Source organism: Callorhinchus milii, unplaced genomic scaffold, assembly GCF_018977255.1.
Source record: "Callorhinchus milii isolate IMCB2004 unplaced genomic scaffold, IMCB_Cmil_1.0 Scaffold1, whole genome shotgun sequence".
In the NCBI taxonomy this organism is placed as follows: domain Eukaryota; kingdom Metazoa; phylum Chordata; class Chondrichthyes; order Chimaeriformes; family Callorhinchidae; genus Callorhinchus; species Callorhinchus milii.
In genome coordinates, this window is record NW_024704742.1 from 92,719,209 (window position 1) to 92,734,853 (window position 15,645).

Sequence of the window (15,645 nt, forward strand, 5' to 3'; positions counted from 1 at the left end):
GGGGGAGGAGTCAATCCCAACCGTCTCCAGCAATTTCCTACAGACAACTATAACCTGACCTCTAACAGTGCTGGGTGGGGGAGGGAGGAAGGATGGCACCTGGTTTGCTGTCTGTGTCTTAAACCCCTCATAGAACCTCTCACTTGCAGCCTCCATTTCAATTCACTGTACTCTTTCCTCCACCAATTAATAAAGGCCCCACACTCACTCTGCAGTGTTATCTGCCAAGGTATGACACAACCATGTAACCCAGGCTTTGTTCTCTCACCCTCCTGGTCCAGGACCCTCCTCCTGTGAGCCCAAGAGCAGAGAGAGAGAGGCCTCGGGATGGATCAGCTCACAGCTCTAACTCCCTGTCCGCTAGAGGTGCATTACTTGGACCTGCCAACAGGAAGAGGCGGCACATGAGCATTTGGAATAAGGAAGTCTACTCCAGACTTCTCCTGTAGAGCTAAATGGTAGTTTCCAGACTAGCAGTTCCCTCATTGCCAATAATCGTCCAACCGCCCCATGGCATCAGCCACTCCCACTGCACGATATCCACCCTCCAGGCCCATTACCGGGCAGGGATAAACCTTAGGCAAGTTTTCTTACTCCGCATGCCTCTGTACCTAACAGTAAGTAGGATCCTGGTTCTTAGCTAATTGGTGGATCGCTTTCTGAGGTAATAATCGCTTTAAAAAAATTAAGTTACTCAATCCACGACTGTTTGTGTGGCACTGCTGTACATAATTGACTTCCTTGTTTCACCCACAAAATAACCAGTTAATTCACTTTACTGGATATTCTGTGAAGCGCTTTGAGATGTCTCAACAACGTGATAAGGCGCTATATCAAATGCAAGGATTATTATTATTACACCATCTTCAAATGCCATCTAGGACCTAGCCCAGGATGACTTTTCCTTCTGGAGAAGAATACAGCCTCCATTTCATGCCTGGTCAAGAGTACATGTTTGATTGAGAGCAGATTGAAGCTCACTAGCACAAATTCCACTTCACAATGGAGGTCATATGCCAGAATTCCCGAGGACAGAAATTCCACCTGGTCTTTGACCATTTTAATTTAAAATTTAAGATGGTGCTATGCTATATTGCGGAAAATGCTTAGATTTAATTTGGAGGCTGTTTTTCCCGTTCCTAAAAAGAACTGTCTCCTCAACTAAGACTAGATTTAAACTGTTTCTACAACGCAACATTTTCAATTTCAAGACAAAATGGTCTTTCAGGCTGAAACTAAGTAGAATTTCAGACCCCCCGGCAGGCAATGCCATGCTGTCCCTTAAGCAATTGTGAAAGGGGTTTGAGTGATCTCTGTGATCCTGTGCTGTTTCTCGTTCCACTGGATTTTTGATCCTTTGCCCTGGGCTGCTTTGTACAGTATATCAAGTTGGGCATTAATGAACAGTTTCAGTTGCTTCAATTTGACCTTTTTAAATATTGACTCATTTTGGGAGTATTTTAAGTAACATTACTTTGGCACCATTATTATTTGTAATATTATTATTAATGATAATATTCCCTGCATTTGACATAGCACCTTATGTCATCCAGATGTCTCCAAGCACTTCACTTCTATAAAGTGGTGTGACTGTGTATTTTGTGAGCAATTGGGTGAATTCCAATGAACGCAATTGTACTGTGAACCCTGATCACTAATGTGATTACTCACCTAATGCTTCGTTCCCTTTATGTGTATTGGCTTTTTGCGCTAAAATAGCCGACTTTCACGCCTAAGTCGCCACCGACATCACTTCCTGCTTCGTACAGGTGCAGGAAGAGACATTTCTGATGACGGGCTTCTTCTCAAAAGAAATTCACTAGATTTACTGTGAAGTGTAGCGGTTGTGTATTTTGCAGGAAAATATAGCAGTCATTTTCACATAGCAATATTCCCAAACAGCCATGAAGTGAATGACCAATTTTATTTGGGGGATATTTGGCCAGGACACCGGGGGATACTGCTTTCTCTTTTCAAATAGTGCAATGGGATCTTTAATGACCACCCAATCAGGCAGACAGCATGTCAGTTTGATATCTCACCAGAAGAGTGTCAGCTCTGACAATGTATCAATCCTGCAGCACTGCGTTAGCATCAGTTTAGACAATATGAGTTCCAAGTCCCAATATTTGTCATTGTGAATTGCAGATGTGTTGCCCAACATCAGCTGCGATCGCTTGTCAATATTTAGCTTTGTGCATGGACGTCTTTTGAGTTCCTGTACTGCCAGATTTGATTGATTTCACTTTCTGGTCATTGACCTTCATTGCGGCCCGTGTTAGAATAGTCTCCTGTATCTTTATCGCTTCTCTATATTTTGGAAAATTCATGTTATTAATTTGCTATTGAAAACACTAGATTCACTACAACCACAACAACTTGCATTTATATAGTGCCCTTCATGCGGGGTAGTGTCCCGGAGCGCTTGACATTGACAGAGTTTGATGCCGAGCCAGAGGCAGGGGGGAGGTGACCGAAACCACGATCAAAAAGGAAGGTCTTTAGGTGGGAATTGAAGGTGGGGAGGGAAGGAGAGAATTCCAGAGTTTTGGGGTGTAGTGGCTGAAAGCACAGCCACTGATGGTGGAATGAAGATGCCACAGTTTGGTCATGTATCAATGGGTCACAGAATGACAATATTAATTTCTATCCAGAAGTTACAGCTTCCCACTCTGTTGAGTTATTCATGAGTTACAGCTGGTCGTTAGCTTGTGTTTTATCTACTCCTTTTAATAGGGGACGTTGCGAGAGTGGGAATGAGAGATGAATGTGTTCACACTAGCACAATAAATGGTAGTTTTGAGGGAACTGACCTCAAGGTTATCAGATTATTTGCCGTCAGGGGAATGGCCGAATAGCGTCGATAAGGCAGTGATCTCTGTCACTGTGACTAACACCATCAGGATCTGAAAATAACTAGGTGCAGACATTCCAAAAAGATGTGAATATCTTAAATGTATATCCTCAGCAAGAGGCAATTATGTGTTTAGTTTTAGTTTTGATTTTAAAGCACAAAGATCTGAATTTTGTGTCTTTCATGCAATTACGAAGTGAGGAGATGTTATTTTCCAATGGATTATTCTTAGTAAAGCAAAGATGAAATACAGTACCTGACACAGTTTCGATGGAATTAGTATAAAAAAAGGGAAAGTTGTTGCTCACTTTTTAATAAAGCAACATGTTCATAGTTGCCACAAGGGAAGGTTGTAGCTTTTACAAATCATATTGATGTTCAGCTACTGGCTAGTTACTATTTTGATTGGTGAACTGGAAATGTAAATAGCGTAGACCATAATCAGTTCATGATGAAGAAAATAAAAACAATAAGGTAATAATTAGAGTGGTTTCATGAGGTGTCAGTCTGACCCATTTGGTAGCACTCTCACCGCTGAGTGTGTTCAAGTCTAATGTTGGAACTTGAGATATTAATCCAGGCTGACATTGCAGTGATATTCTGGGGGACCACTGCATTGTCAGAAGTGCAACACATCTTTCAGGATGTGCGTTAAATTAAAACCCAGTATGGCTGTTCAGGTGGAGATGAAAAGATCCCCCGATACTATTGAGAGTTTATCCTCTTTGGAAGACCTTGCCGTTTGTGGGACCTTACTGTATGGTTGCCTGTTTACCTACCAATAATAATAGTAATATTTACATTTGATATCATACCTTTCACATTGAGAAGATGTCTCAGAACTTTTCACAGGATACGCTTTAAAGTGTAGTGACTGTATTTTGTAAGCAAACGCAACACTCAATTTACGCATAGCAACATCTGTAAACAGCCATGTAGTAAATGACCAAATAGTCACGAGACTTGACAGCAATTACACATAGGGTCCTTTGAGATGTTTTGCCAATATTGGAAAGATATCAAATGCAAAGATTACATCATCATCAGAGATCGACGACCAAGTGCAAGAATTGTTTTAACTTTGTATTCTATCCCATGAGGAAAGAGAGGAGAATAGGAGGGGGGAATTAGGAGGGGTGGGGGCTTTTGTGGAGTATAAACACTGGCAAGGTCTAGTTGGGTCAAATTGCCAGTTTCCATGCTGTAACATTCCACTTTACAATGCTCATCATGGGTGAGAGCCTCTGAATCAAAAGGTTGCTTTGAGAGAGTAAATGCAGGTGACTGGCATCCGTGCTTTGTGATTAGAGGAAGTGGGCGGGTTTGTAGGGTTTAAGCAGTTCGGAGCTGTATGGTGGGGCAAAACCTCAGAGGGATTTAAAAGTGAGAATGAGGATCTTGAAATCGATTCTCTGCGGGATGGGGGCCAGTGCAGAAGTGTGAGGATAATATAACATTGCACCATTTTGCTCAGGTAACAAAACACTTTATTGTTAAGTATCTATGGCAACTGCTGAACGGCAAAGGTCAAGGCATTTGATCTTTCCAACACAAGTATTACTTGGGCAGAATATATTAGCGGGTCTTTCATGTTTTAATAATAATAACCTTGCTATCCAGCTACCATCTCAAACCTCCCCTTCCTATCCAAGGTCCTTGAGAGAGCCGTTGCCTCCCAGCTTCACTCTTTCTTCTCCTCCCATTCCCTCCATGAACTCCTCCAATCGGGTTTCTGTGCTGCCCACAGAACAGAAACTGCTCTGGTCAAGGTCACAAATGACATGTGCGACTAGGGCTCCCTCTGCCTCCACGTCCTCCTTGACCTCTCCGCTGCCTTTAATACTGTGGACTATTCAATCCTCCTCCACCAACTCTCCCCCCCATCTCAACCTTCAAGGTTCTGTCCTTGACTGGTTCAGGTCCTACCTTTCACACCGCCTCCACTTCGTCTCTGCAAACGGCTTCTCCTCCAGCCCCCGCACCGTCTCGTGCAGTGTCCCTCAGGGCTCTGTCCTCAATCCCCTTCTCTTCACCCTCTACATGCTCCACCTTGGTGACATCATCCTCAGACATGGGGTAAATTTCCACATGTATGCGGATAACACCCAACTCTACCTCTCTGCCTCCACCCTGAACTCCAGTACTACTGGCGTCCTGACTGACTGCATGTCCAACATCAAGTCCTGGATGAGCGACAACTTTCTCCAACTCAACGTCAGCAAGACTGAGGCCCTCGGGCGCTGGCAGCATCAGCCTCCACGCTGCACACTCAACCTCACTAAGCCAGTCAGGAACCTGGGTGTCTTGTTTGACCCTGAACTGTCCTTTCTCCCCCACATCCGCGCCATGACCGGCACTGCCTACCACCACCTCCGCAACATTGCTAGACTCCGCCACTGCCTCACCCCTCAGGCTGCCGAAACCCTTATCCATGCATTTATCACATCAACGCTCGATTATGGAAACTCGTTCCTCATAGGCCTTCCCAACTCTTCACTTCACAGGCTGCAGATCATCCCAAACTCCACAACTCGTGTACTCTCACGGACCAGGCTCCGTGACCGCATTACTCCCACCCTCCCCCGACTACACTGGCTCCCCATCTCTCAGAGGATCAAATTCAAGATCCTCGTCCTCACTTTCAAGGCCATCCATGGCCTTGCCCCCTCCTACCTCTCTGATCTGCAACTCCCTACCAATTTGCCCACTCCCTCCGTTCAGCGGGCTCTGGTCTGCTCCATGTCTCCCGCCCGACCATCGGTGGCCGGGCTTTCAGCCTCTCTGCCCCCACACTCTGGAACTCCATCCCACGGTCCCTTCGCCTCGCTTCCTCCTTTGCCCCCTTCAAGGCCGGTCTCAAGACCCTTTTCTTCGACCGTGCCTTTGGTCGCCATTCCACCTCTCTGCCTTCCCTCACCCCTCCCCCACCCCTCCCCCATGCTCGGGTCCTAACCCCTGACTGTTTAGCACTTTGGGACATCCTCCCGACGTGAAAGGCGCTCTATAAATGTAATTTTGTTGTTGTTTTTGCTGCATTTGATATAGCGTCTTATCATGTCTTCTAGACGTCTCAAAGTGCTTCGCAGGATATATTGTAAAGTGAATTGACTATATTTTGTGGGCGAAATGTGGTAGCCAATTGCGCACAGCAGTGTCTTACAAACATTCGTGGAAACAGTTGGGAAACTGAAATACAGTTGTGAAACTGACCTTTTCTCTCTTTGAAATTTAGCAATGCTTGTCATACTTAGGAGTCTGTTTGCTATTTTCTTCTGTGGTGGAGAGCTTTCATTTTAATTGTGTTGCTTTGCAAACCTGTGTGCATGGCTATTCCCTTTGTTTAAAGCGTGCTCGTGTTTACACACAGGATTAGTTGGAGAACATTGATTTAAAATTAATAAAAATCTGCAAGACTAGGAACTGGAAGAATATTTCCTCCATAGAGCAGGGAGTATGTGACATACACTCCCACTGAAGCAATCAATACTACGTCAACTTTAAAAATAAATACCTGTTTAGAAACAGTGGAGTATGAAACTTGCAATTTCTAAATGGGAGTGGTGTGAATCAGGACACCTAGTTGTAAATGGGAATGCCTTCTGGGAACAGAGACCACGTCTCATAACCCGTAGGAACTTTGCTTTGACAGGATCAACTTCAATTATTCCGGTTGTTGGAAGGAATGTTTATTTATTACTCGGACTCCTTATTAAAGAATTCTGTTTGAAATCGCAGCTCTTTTTGAACCCATGTATTGGAGGTTATAAGACAGGAGCAGACAAAGGTGAAAGTTATTCCATTGCTATTTGCTTATAGGAGTGACAGTGTGTTTTGTGGGTGAACACAGCAACCAGTTGTGGACAGCAACGTCCCACAAACATCCATGGAGTGAATAACCAATTTTACTTGGAGGGGATTGTTGGCCATGGCATTGGGGGAAACACCTTTCTCTTTTCAAATAGTGCCATGGGATCTTTAATGCACACCTGAATAGGCAGATAGAATCTTGTTTTTCCGTCTCATCCAAAGTAGGTGTCATGTGGAGTCCTGTAGCTCAGTGGTTAGAGCACTCGCTTTGCAAGCGAGAGACCTGAGTTCAATTCCAGGCAGGGCCAAACCTTGGGCCAGTTTCCTTACTCCACATGTCTAATAATAATCCCTCCAAAACCAAAAACAATAATAAAATTGGCATTTTCAATCTACGACTGTTTGTGGGACATTGCTGTGCGCAATTGGCTGCCGCGTTCGCCCACAAATTTACAGTCAATTCACTTTACAGTGTGTTCTGTGAAGCGCTTTGGGACGTCCTTCCGACGTGAAAAGCGCTATATCAAATGCAAGGATTATTATTATTATTATATTATTATTATGGGTACCAGTCGCTACCATTCCTCACATGTGAGCTTGTTCTATGAGGTGTCAGGAAATGTATTAACTGGAAATTCATCTCACCCGACATTTATACTTCAGCTATGGTCAATTTGAGAGCAGTTAGGAACAAGCGCTTTGGTTATTTCTTGTGCTTTCTAGTTCATTGGCAGTAAAGCTAATTATAACTGGGGCTGTGTTTCAGATCAGTTAATGCAGCGAAGACCTGGAATCAGCCCTTAGACATTCCTGATCTGCTGCACCATGTGATCAATTCACACACACACACACACAGAGGAGACGTGCTAAATATATTTTCTAAGTCTCTTGTATTGAAGTAGGGACCAGATTCTAGAGTAAATACATGGAACAATCAGTCCTATTGTATTCTAAACATTGCATATGTTGTAATTGGATGAATGTTGCACTAAGTATCACATAACATGTAATCTTAACAGAATCCAAAATAATAACAACAACGTGCATTTATATAGCGCCCTCCACATCGGGCGGCATTTCAGGGCCAATAATATTGACCTTCAAGAGGAAATTAGTTAAACACTTTAAAAAGTGTCAGCTTCATGGGAGGTGGGAAAAACGGCAGTTAAGTGGGACTGAAAGGATTGCTCTAGAGGCAGCCAGCAGAGACATAATGGGCCAAATGGCCTTCTTCTGTGCCATAAATGTCTATGGTTCTATGTCTGTGGTAACGTAAAATCTAACCAGTATCAGGAGCCCCAAGTGCAGCGTGGTGCACTGTAACCGAAAGCCTTATAATGAGGTCAGTTTATACTTTGATTTGTGTGTGTACAACTCCGATCAAACACTCTGCAATTCACAGACAGTGGAGAGGAACCACAGTGAGTGGAAGAACTGATGAAACTCGGTGCCAATAGTGATGCAACAAAGTCAACCTTCTCTAGTTTATTCAAAGGATTATTTTAAGAACTACAGAAAAACAAAGTTAAGACTGAATTCAATAATGTAGCAAATTTCTGGATGTTCTGAAATGCTAAGAGAATAGAATAAATCTAGTCCCAAGTGGCATTTCTACCCCAGATATCTGTAAGGAATGGTATTAAGTTTCTAACTTTAAGCATTAAAATTTGATGTCCCTACGTGAAAGGCACTATACAAATGTAATATGTTGTTGATGTACTACAGTATTTGAACTAGGTCACAAGCTTGTTTCCAGAGCTGTCTGTCACTTGAACTCACTTTCCCTCAGTGGGCTCAGATTCTTTGGGATCTCAGCCAGGTCTCAGTGCAGAACATCACATGGGAGAGAGGCAATCCACTTCAGGGAAGGGAACCTCCACACAATCCAGCTCATCCCAATGTCCACTGCATGCACATGTTGAGCTCACTGAGTGGTATTGACTCTTTCAAGAGCAAATTAGATAGATTTCTGTTAGGAAATAACATCTCGGGATGTGACGCATATAGTTTGGGACATGACAAGTGCATGTGACTGCCAGGATGGTGGAAGGCAAACTGGTGGACCTGTTTTATCTTGGACTGATAAATAAGAGCAGTAATAATAATTAGCAAAGGGGGGAAAGTTGCAAGAGAAGTCTACTAACTTACAAACTATATTACATTCCACAGGATTCAGTGATCTGCACTTTATTTGGGAGAGGAATGGGCAAAAGGTGACAAATTCCATTAAGGACCAATCTCAAGCATTGAGAGACGGGAGGATGCATGTTCTCAGCTGGCTAAAGGACACTATAACTGCTGACACAGAGTATCAATGCTGCGCTGTGTCCAGGAGAAGAAATGTGGTCTCAAAAGTTCTTATCGTGGTCGAAGGTAAATCATTTAAGTATATTGCATTACTTTCTCCCAGCAATTCTCCAGATAAAATCAGTCATGATCATTTATGGAACCTTGCTGTGTGTAAACTGGCTGTTGTGCTTTGTCCCAAAAGCAGTCTCTAAACTCTGCAGTGATTACAATGAAGCTTCAATGTGATAAGGCTTTATAACAAGGCAGTGTTCTTTTATTTGAGTTAAAGCTGAAACACTGAGCACTCAGTTAGAGAAGCCTATTGGAAGTGACAGCCTATTGGCCATTAAAATGTACTACTACATGTCCACAGCTTCATTCTACACGATATGCTACAGTACTTTATATGGTAAATACAAAATTGACCCATTTTTATCTCTGAAACTACACTTCATAAATTCTCTATAGTTTATTCAAACTGTGTTGTGTGTCAGCCTGGCCCAGTTGGTAACACTACTGCTTCTGAGTCAGAAGGTTGTGGGTCAAGTTCAGGCCTTTACATCAGAACATTGACTTCCTCAATTGGTCATTCACTTGCAGACTGTTTGCGGGATATTTCTATGCACAAATTGACTGCATTTGCCCACAAAATAGACAAGGTCATACCACTTTACAGTAGATTATAAACTGCAGCGCTTTGAGACATATCAACGATTATCAAATGTAGGGATTATTATTATATTATGTATCAAATGCAAAGATATTATTTTTATTTCTTGCAACACTACACTGAGCAATAATTTTCCAAATTCCTATACAAGAAAAAAATTCATAAAACTCGGATCAGTTTCACAAATGAAATGCTATTCAGGAAAATGTGATTCCATCACAAGTAATAATGGAAGAGACTTGACAGTTTGGTATGTTGCATTTTACATCTGAGATTGACGGGATGTACCACATTGTGACAGACAATGCAGCAATTGCAAAAGTCTATTGTTTTCCCTCAAATTTAATTGCTAACAAATCCTCCCTAATTGCTGTTACACAGGAACTTTTATTCTGAAGAATTTCAGGAATTTTCATTACCCTCAGTGCGAATTGGCAATTCACACAGAAAGGGTTAAACGTGTAAATCCTAGGCTGGGTGACAAAAGGTATCATGCGAGTCCCTTATCACAATGTTAGATGAATAATTAGATTCTATAGTTTGTGCAGTTTAAAATTATAAAAGAGCACTTGTTCTGCACTGGTGCAGACTAGAAAAAAATCTCAGATTGGCTTCTGTTAATACTTTTTAGGGTCCTTGTTAATGATGGGAGGGAAAGATTATGATTATGAGCAATGTTAAGAAAAGAGAAGTGTAATTACAAGGTGCCAACAACTAATAAAATGTTGAGGACAGCTCAATCTTATTCTCATGTTTGAAAGTATATTGCCAAAACTGTAAGAAATTTATAAATCCAAACCATTTAATTAGTAAGTGTAGGGCAACAATGACAATTTACATATATAGCTGCTCCACATCAGGAGCTGGAGTTGAGGCAGAGTCGGTGGAGGGGGCAGATTAGGAGAGCAGAGGAAGGAGGAATGGCAGTTTAGGCGGGGGCAGTTTAGGAGAGGGGGAGAGGAAACAGAAACGGAATAGATAATACTGGAGGATTGAACTTGTCTTATATCAGTTCTGACAAAGGATCATGGACCTGAAACGTTGACTCACTTTCCTTTCTCCATAGATGCTACCTGACCCTCTGAGGTTTCCCAGCTCTCTTTGTTTTTGTTTCAGATTCCAGCATCTGCAGTATTTTGTGTTTTGTCTTATATTTGAATGGGTTATGGCTAAATCACAGAATCATCCTATCTGTGATGGTGCTAGCTATCACTATTGGAGCTATCAACACTTATCCCATCCTGCTGCTCTTTTGCTATTTTTGTATTTCTCCACTTACCTTTTATATGTTGTTTTGTGCCCTCGATTACAACAGCAATTTGCAGTAAAACATTCTAACAACTCTGTGCGCAAAGCAATTTCTTCTCATTTGCTCCTATTTTGAATGATATTCGATACCTCAGTGGCATAAGAACTGAACTAATTTTGCGTACCTTTTGGATTTAGATGCCCTCATTCAAAAGAGGTGGTCAAAGGAACTGGCAAAGTGGAAGAAGGCAGTGGATGACCACGAGCAAATGATGCAGGCCTGGACCAAGTCATGGGTAGGAATATGAGGATAAACAGTGACAAGAGTCTCAATCATATTCTCTACTCCTGACATCCTCCTGGCAGCCAACAATCCTCATAAACAATCCAATGTCTTGTATGGAGACACTAAAGTTTTGAGCGAGAGCAAAATGCTCTTTAACAAATGCAATTTATTTTTTATTTGCTTCCTAACAAACACACTCAGACATCTGTTACTGTATAATAAATCAGCATCCCAGAAGGGATGTCAGCCTGCATTCTAAACGCGTGTGGGAACTTGCAACATCAAATGGCTGTTTATGGGATATTGCAGGCTGGCTGCCGCATTTGTCTATAACATACACAGTCACTACACTTTATAGTACACCTGTGAAGCGCTTTGAAACATCCTCCCGACATGAAAGGAGCTACATCAAATTTTGGAGGATTATTGGGGTTATTATTTAACATTTCTTATTTGCTTCCTAACAACACACTCAGATATCTGTTACTGTATTTAAAAGATACAAAGACGTGCTCGTCAGTCAAAAAAATGTGACCCCTCCTCAATCAAACCCAACATAAGAATGAAAACATTTTATTCACAAAAATAAGTTGCATTTGTTAAAAAGCATTTTGTTCTCCCTCAAATGTTACACTGACTCCATTGAAATACAGTTCCCGACAAAGACAGAAGGGAACTTGACCACACCTTTGGAGATCTGGAACCAGTCATTAGGAGATGTGTCTACATGTGGGTGGATGTTCTGGCTGAATTTCCCTTTCTCTTCTTCTGAGAAAGTGCCCTAAACTATTCCAGCCCAAATATCTGAGACTGTGAATCCATCACCAGGTCATTGATTTGACCACTGCTTCCTGCCAAAGGGTGGAGTGGAGCAGCTGTTGCTTTAACACTCATTTCCCCAATTTGATGTCAGAAGTTCCCACATGCTTTTAGAAAGCAGGTGACATCCTTCAATAATAATAATAATCTTTGCATTTAGACTAGTGCCCTTTCACGTCCGGAGGACGTCTCAAAGCGCTTCACAGAATTTTAGTGTGGAGTGACTGTGCATTTGTAGGAAATCCAGTCAGGATTAAGCCTTGCAGAATCTGTATCAGCACACTTATCTTTGCAAGATATATTTTCATATTTCATTTATAATGGATCAGCGTGGTTCAATTTGTAGCATTCTCACATCGGGGACCAAGGGTTGTGGGGTCATGTCACACACTTTGGCTTGAAAAACAATGAATTAAGACCATTCCACTGACAAAATCTACCCTAGAGACTTGAACTCCTTTATGTAATAGATTGTAAACCTACAGTAGTCAGGAGAGACCCCTGTCTTCTCTACAGGAGAACAACCAACCACCTCGCCAGACAATAGGAAATCTGTCCCGATACCTCATAGAAACTTTCTGAGGAGCTGCCACTCACCGCTATTGATCCACTAAACACAAAACAATTACAAGTTAAGTGAGCTGACTGGGTTAGTTGTCAAGCTCTTTTTCTATAGATATCATATCACACTGCACCCAAAGCACACAATAAACCAGCAAGGAGAAGGTGAGGGGTTTGTTTTTCATGAGTGGAAAATGGTGAATTCCAAACTAAGAAAGTTGCTCTGGTTAGGAATTAGAAGGTGTTCCCATCAAGAGCATTTTGGTTGAGTGTATCATCATGGAGAGCAAAACTCCTGTTCTTCCCAATAACTTGCCTCACCCTAACCTCTGAAGAGCATTCTCCACAAAAGTATCTTGTGCTATAGTACTACATAATGCCAAATTAGGCTTGTGGAGTTGGTTAACCTGCACTTTACGATATATATTCTATGAAGTGCTTTGAAACATACCAACAACTTGATAAAGCACAAAATCAAATGCAAAGATTATTCTTATTATTAATAATGCTAAGTGTTGTTGGTAAAGGCCAGGCCATTTTCAAACAGATTCATGCAACCATTAGAGAGGAGAGATGTTGCTTTTCTCCACCTGGTGTTGAGATCTGTTAGCCTGGGCTAAAGAATAACAGATTTTTCATCCAAATTAACCTTCATTTAAATAAATAATAATCCTTGCATTTTATATAACTCCTTATCACATCGCTGAAACCTTTCAAAGCACTTCATAGGAATTACTATTTATTTAGTTGTACTGAGGTGAAACATGTGATGTTTCTTAACAGATCTGACGATGCATTTCTTAACACGCCATTTAGGTAACATTTCAGAATTTGGTTCACCTCCATTTAACTTGTTTCTGTTTGACATCTTCTTACAGGGCAGCTGTGAGCACAAGAACCTACAGTGAGACGTACAGGAAATAATTTGTATCTACAAGGTCAGCATGGGAAGGAATCAGATTAATTTAGTGCAGAACAGATCATTTTGGATTTGATACTCATTTTGTGATTTTTGACCCACTGTATTAAAAAAAAAGTTAATAAGAAATCAGTTGATGCTTTTTAAAAAAAAGTATTTGAAATGCCATCCCTCACATGAGGAATCTATTAGAAATCATTGTATGTAAGACTCCACTGTCCACAAATAGAATTAGTATAGGCTCCGCACTGCTTGTTCATGGTGAACCAAGAACTGTTGAAACTAGCACCTGCAGAGTTAAGCAACATGAGCAAACACAGCCCTCAATACAGGGGAATTGGGATTTAGAGTATGTACTTCAGTGGAGGAACTTGCACCAGCAAAGGCTCAACAGGTCAATTGGCCTCTTGTACTGCATTCCTAAGATCTCAACCTCAACTGCAAAACATTTGCAGTCTCCAAAGGGGAACATTTTTGAGCAAAAGTTATGGTATTTCAAATAATCAATGCTTATTTAAACAAAAAGGAAGAAACTGCCCAACACATTGCTTTATTATAACTATAATTGTTTATAGATCTTTATTGTCTTTTGCTTTTTAACAGCTATGTTTTTGAAAGTGGAAGCCTGGAAACTACTTCTTTTTTAAAAAAAACTAATCAGACGGTTATTTATTATAAAATAGTTTCCAGATCCTTGGGTTTCCTTTTGCGAGGGTTTCCTTCAAGAACAATAAACATGTGCACAATTGGATAAACTGTTCTAGTGCTCAGCTCAATGAATCAAAGTCAGTGCTTTCTATAAAAAAAATGGAAGTTGGTCATTGGGTGGGGGAATTTATGTGAACCTTTCTGTTATTGTTTTATGTGCCAGAATTATTCATTTGATCTAAAAAAATAAAATAAACGACTCCCATTTTCAGTTGTGCAATATATAAAGCCATGGTGCTTTACATAAGTAGGTCCCTTCCTCTGCCTCGGAGTCGTACAATTTAAGCTGTACCAGTAATGTTTCACAAAGCAAATAGCTCTGAAGATAGGACCTTAAATGCAAGGTAATTCTGAGTCTGGGCAGCAACAGCTTGTTTTGGTATTTTTATTTGGTCAGTTGGGATTCTCTCACATGCGGAAACCCATCATCGAGCTTAAAGAGTATCCAAACTTAGACTGAGAGTTCGATGCATACTATGTACTCATACAAATTCCCGTGTTTGGAATGGAATGGGCATTCCCTCCCTGGAGGGATGTATCCTGCTTACCAAATTCCAGAGTATTACAGTGAAACTCTGATAACTCGTCGCCCCAAGAGAAATAGCTTAAATGACTATGTATCAGAGCACACTAATTATCCAAAGTACAGTATCTCAAAAGTACAAAGTACTCGAATTGGTGCGATACAGAAGTTTCTAAATTACTTGAATTTTTTTTGTGGAGTTCTGTAGCTCAGTGGTTAGACCACTCGCCTCGCAAGCGAGAGACCTGGGTTTGATTTCCGGCCAGGGCGAAACCTTGGGCAAATTTTCTTACTCCACATGCCTAAAAATAATCCCTCAAGAAAAAAAATGAACTAATAATTTGCTGTGTGTAATTGGCTGCCTCGTTTCGCCCATAAAATATACATTCAATTCACTTTACAGTATATTCTGTGATGCGCTTTGAGACATCTAAAAGATGCGATAAGGTGCTATATCAAATGCAAGGATTATTATTATTATTATTCAAAAAGATCTCATTAGTCTGAGATTTACAGTAGGTCATACAGGAATGCAAAAAACTGAATGGTAAATTTTAACTGCACGAATACTAAATTGCAAGCAAGCTGATAACACAACGCATATCGAAAATGGCCAATGACAAAAAACTAAGGTCACAGGAAAGGGAACAATTTTATCTGCACGCCACACGGTGTGGCTGGCTGAGGTTAGTGGGAGGAGGAAGACCGGTAAGTACAGTTCGCAAATCCCCGTTTGTTTGTTGTGTGTGTGGGGCGTGTGCGGAAATCAAACCAGGATTTGCGATCCATATTTACCAGTCTTAAGAAGGAAGCAAATTCCACTTAGCAATTGAAAGACTGAATAAAACAATGAGTTATCAGAAGGATGTAACATGCAAATACTGTATTTAAATCACAAAAATCTGACAAGGGGAGAAGGATGACGTGACCACCGATGGTACGGCTGATGGCAGGGTCACAC

General features: G+C 41.3%; 1 protein-coding gene across 2 annotated transcripts in view; it reads left to right on the top strand.

Annotated features, from left to right (window-relative positions):
• Positions 1-14,316, top strand: part of sema4d (sema domain, immunoglobulin domain (Ig), transmembrane domain (TM) and short cytoplasmic domain, (semaphorin) 4D) — a 117,560-nt gene extending 103,244 nt beyond the window's left edge. Inside the window, exons 18-20 of one of the 2 annotated variants that reach the window (XM_007900005.2) lie at positions 8,831-9,034; positions 11,067-11,164; positions 13,413-14,316. In XM_007900005.2, coding sequence (XP_007898196.1) covers positions 8,831-9,034; positions 11,067-11,164; positions 13,413-13,442 — 332 coding nt within the window. In that variant the 3' untranslated portion in view covers positions 13,443-14,316. Of the gene's footprint in view, positions 1-8,830; positions 9,035-11,066; positions 11,165-12,489; positions 12,990-13,412 lie in introns of those variants that run through there. The other variant, XM_042333237.1, reaches the window with a different exon arrangement.
• Positions 14,317-15,645: the final 1,329 nt, after the last annotated feature.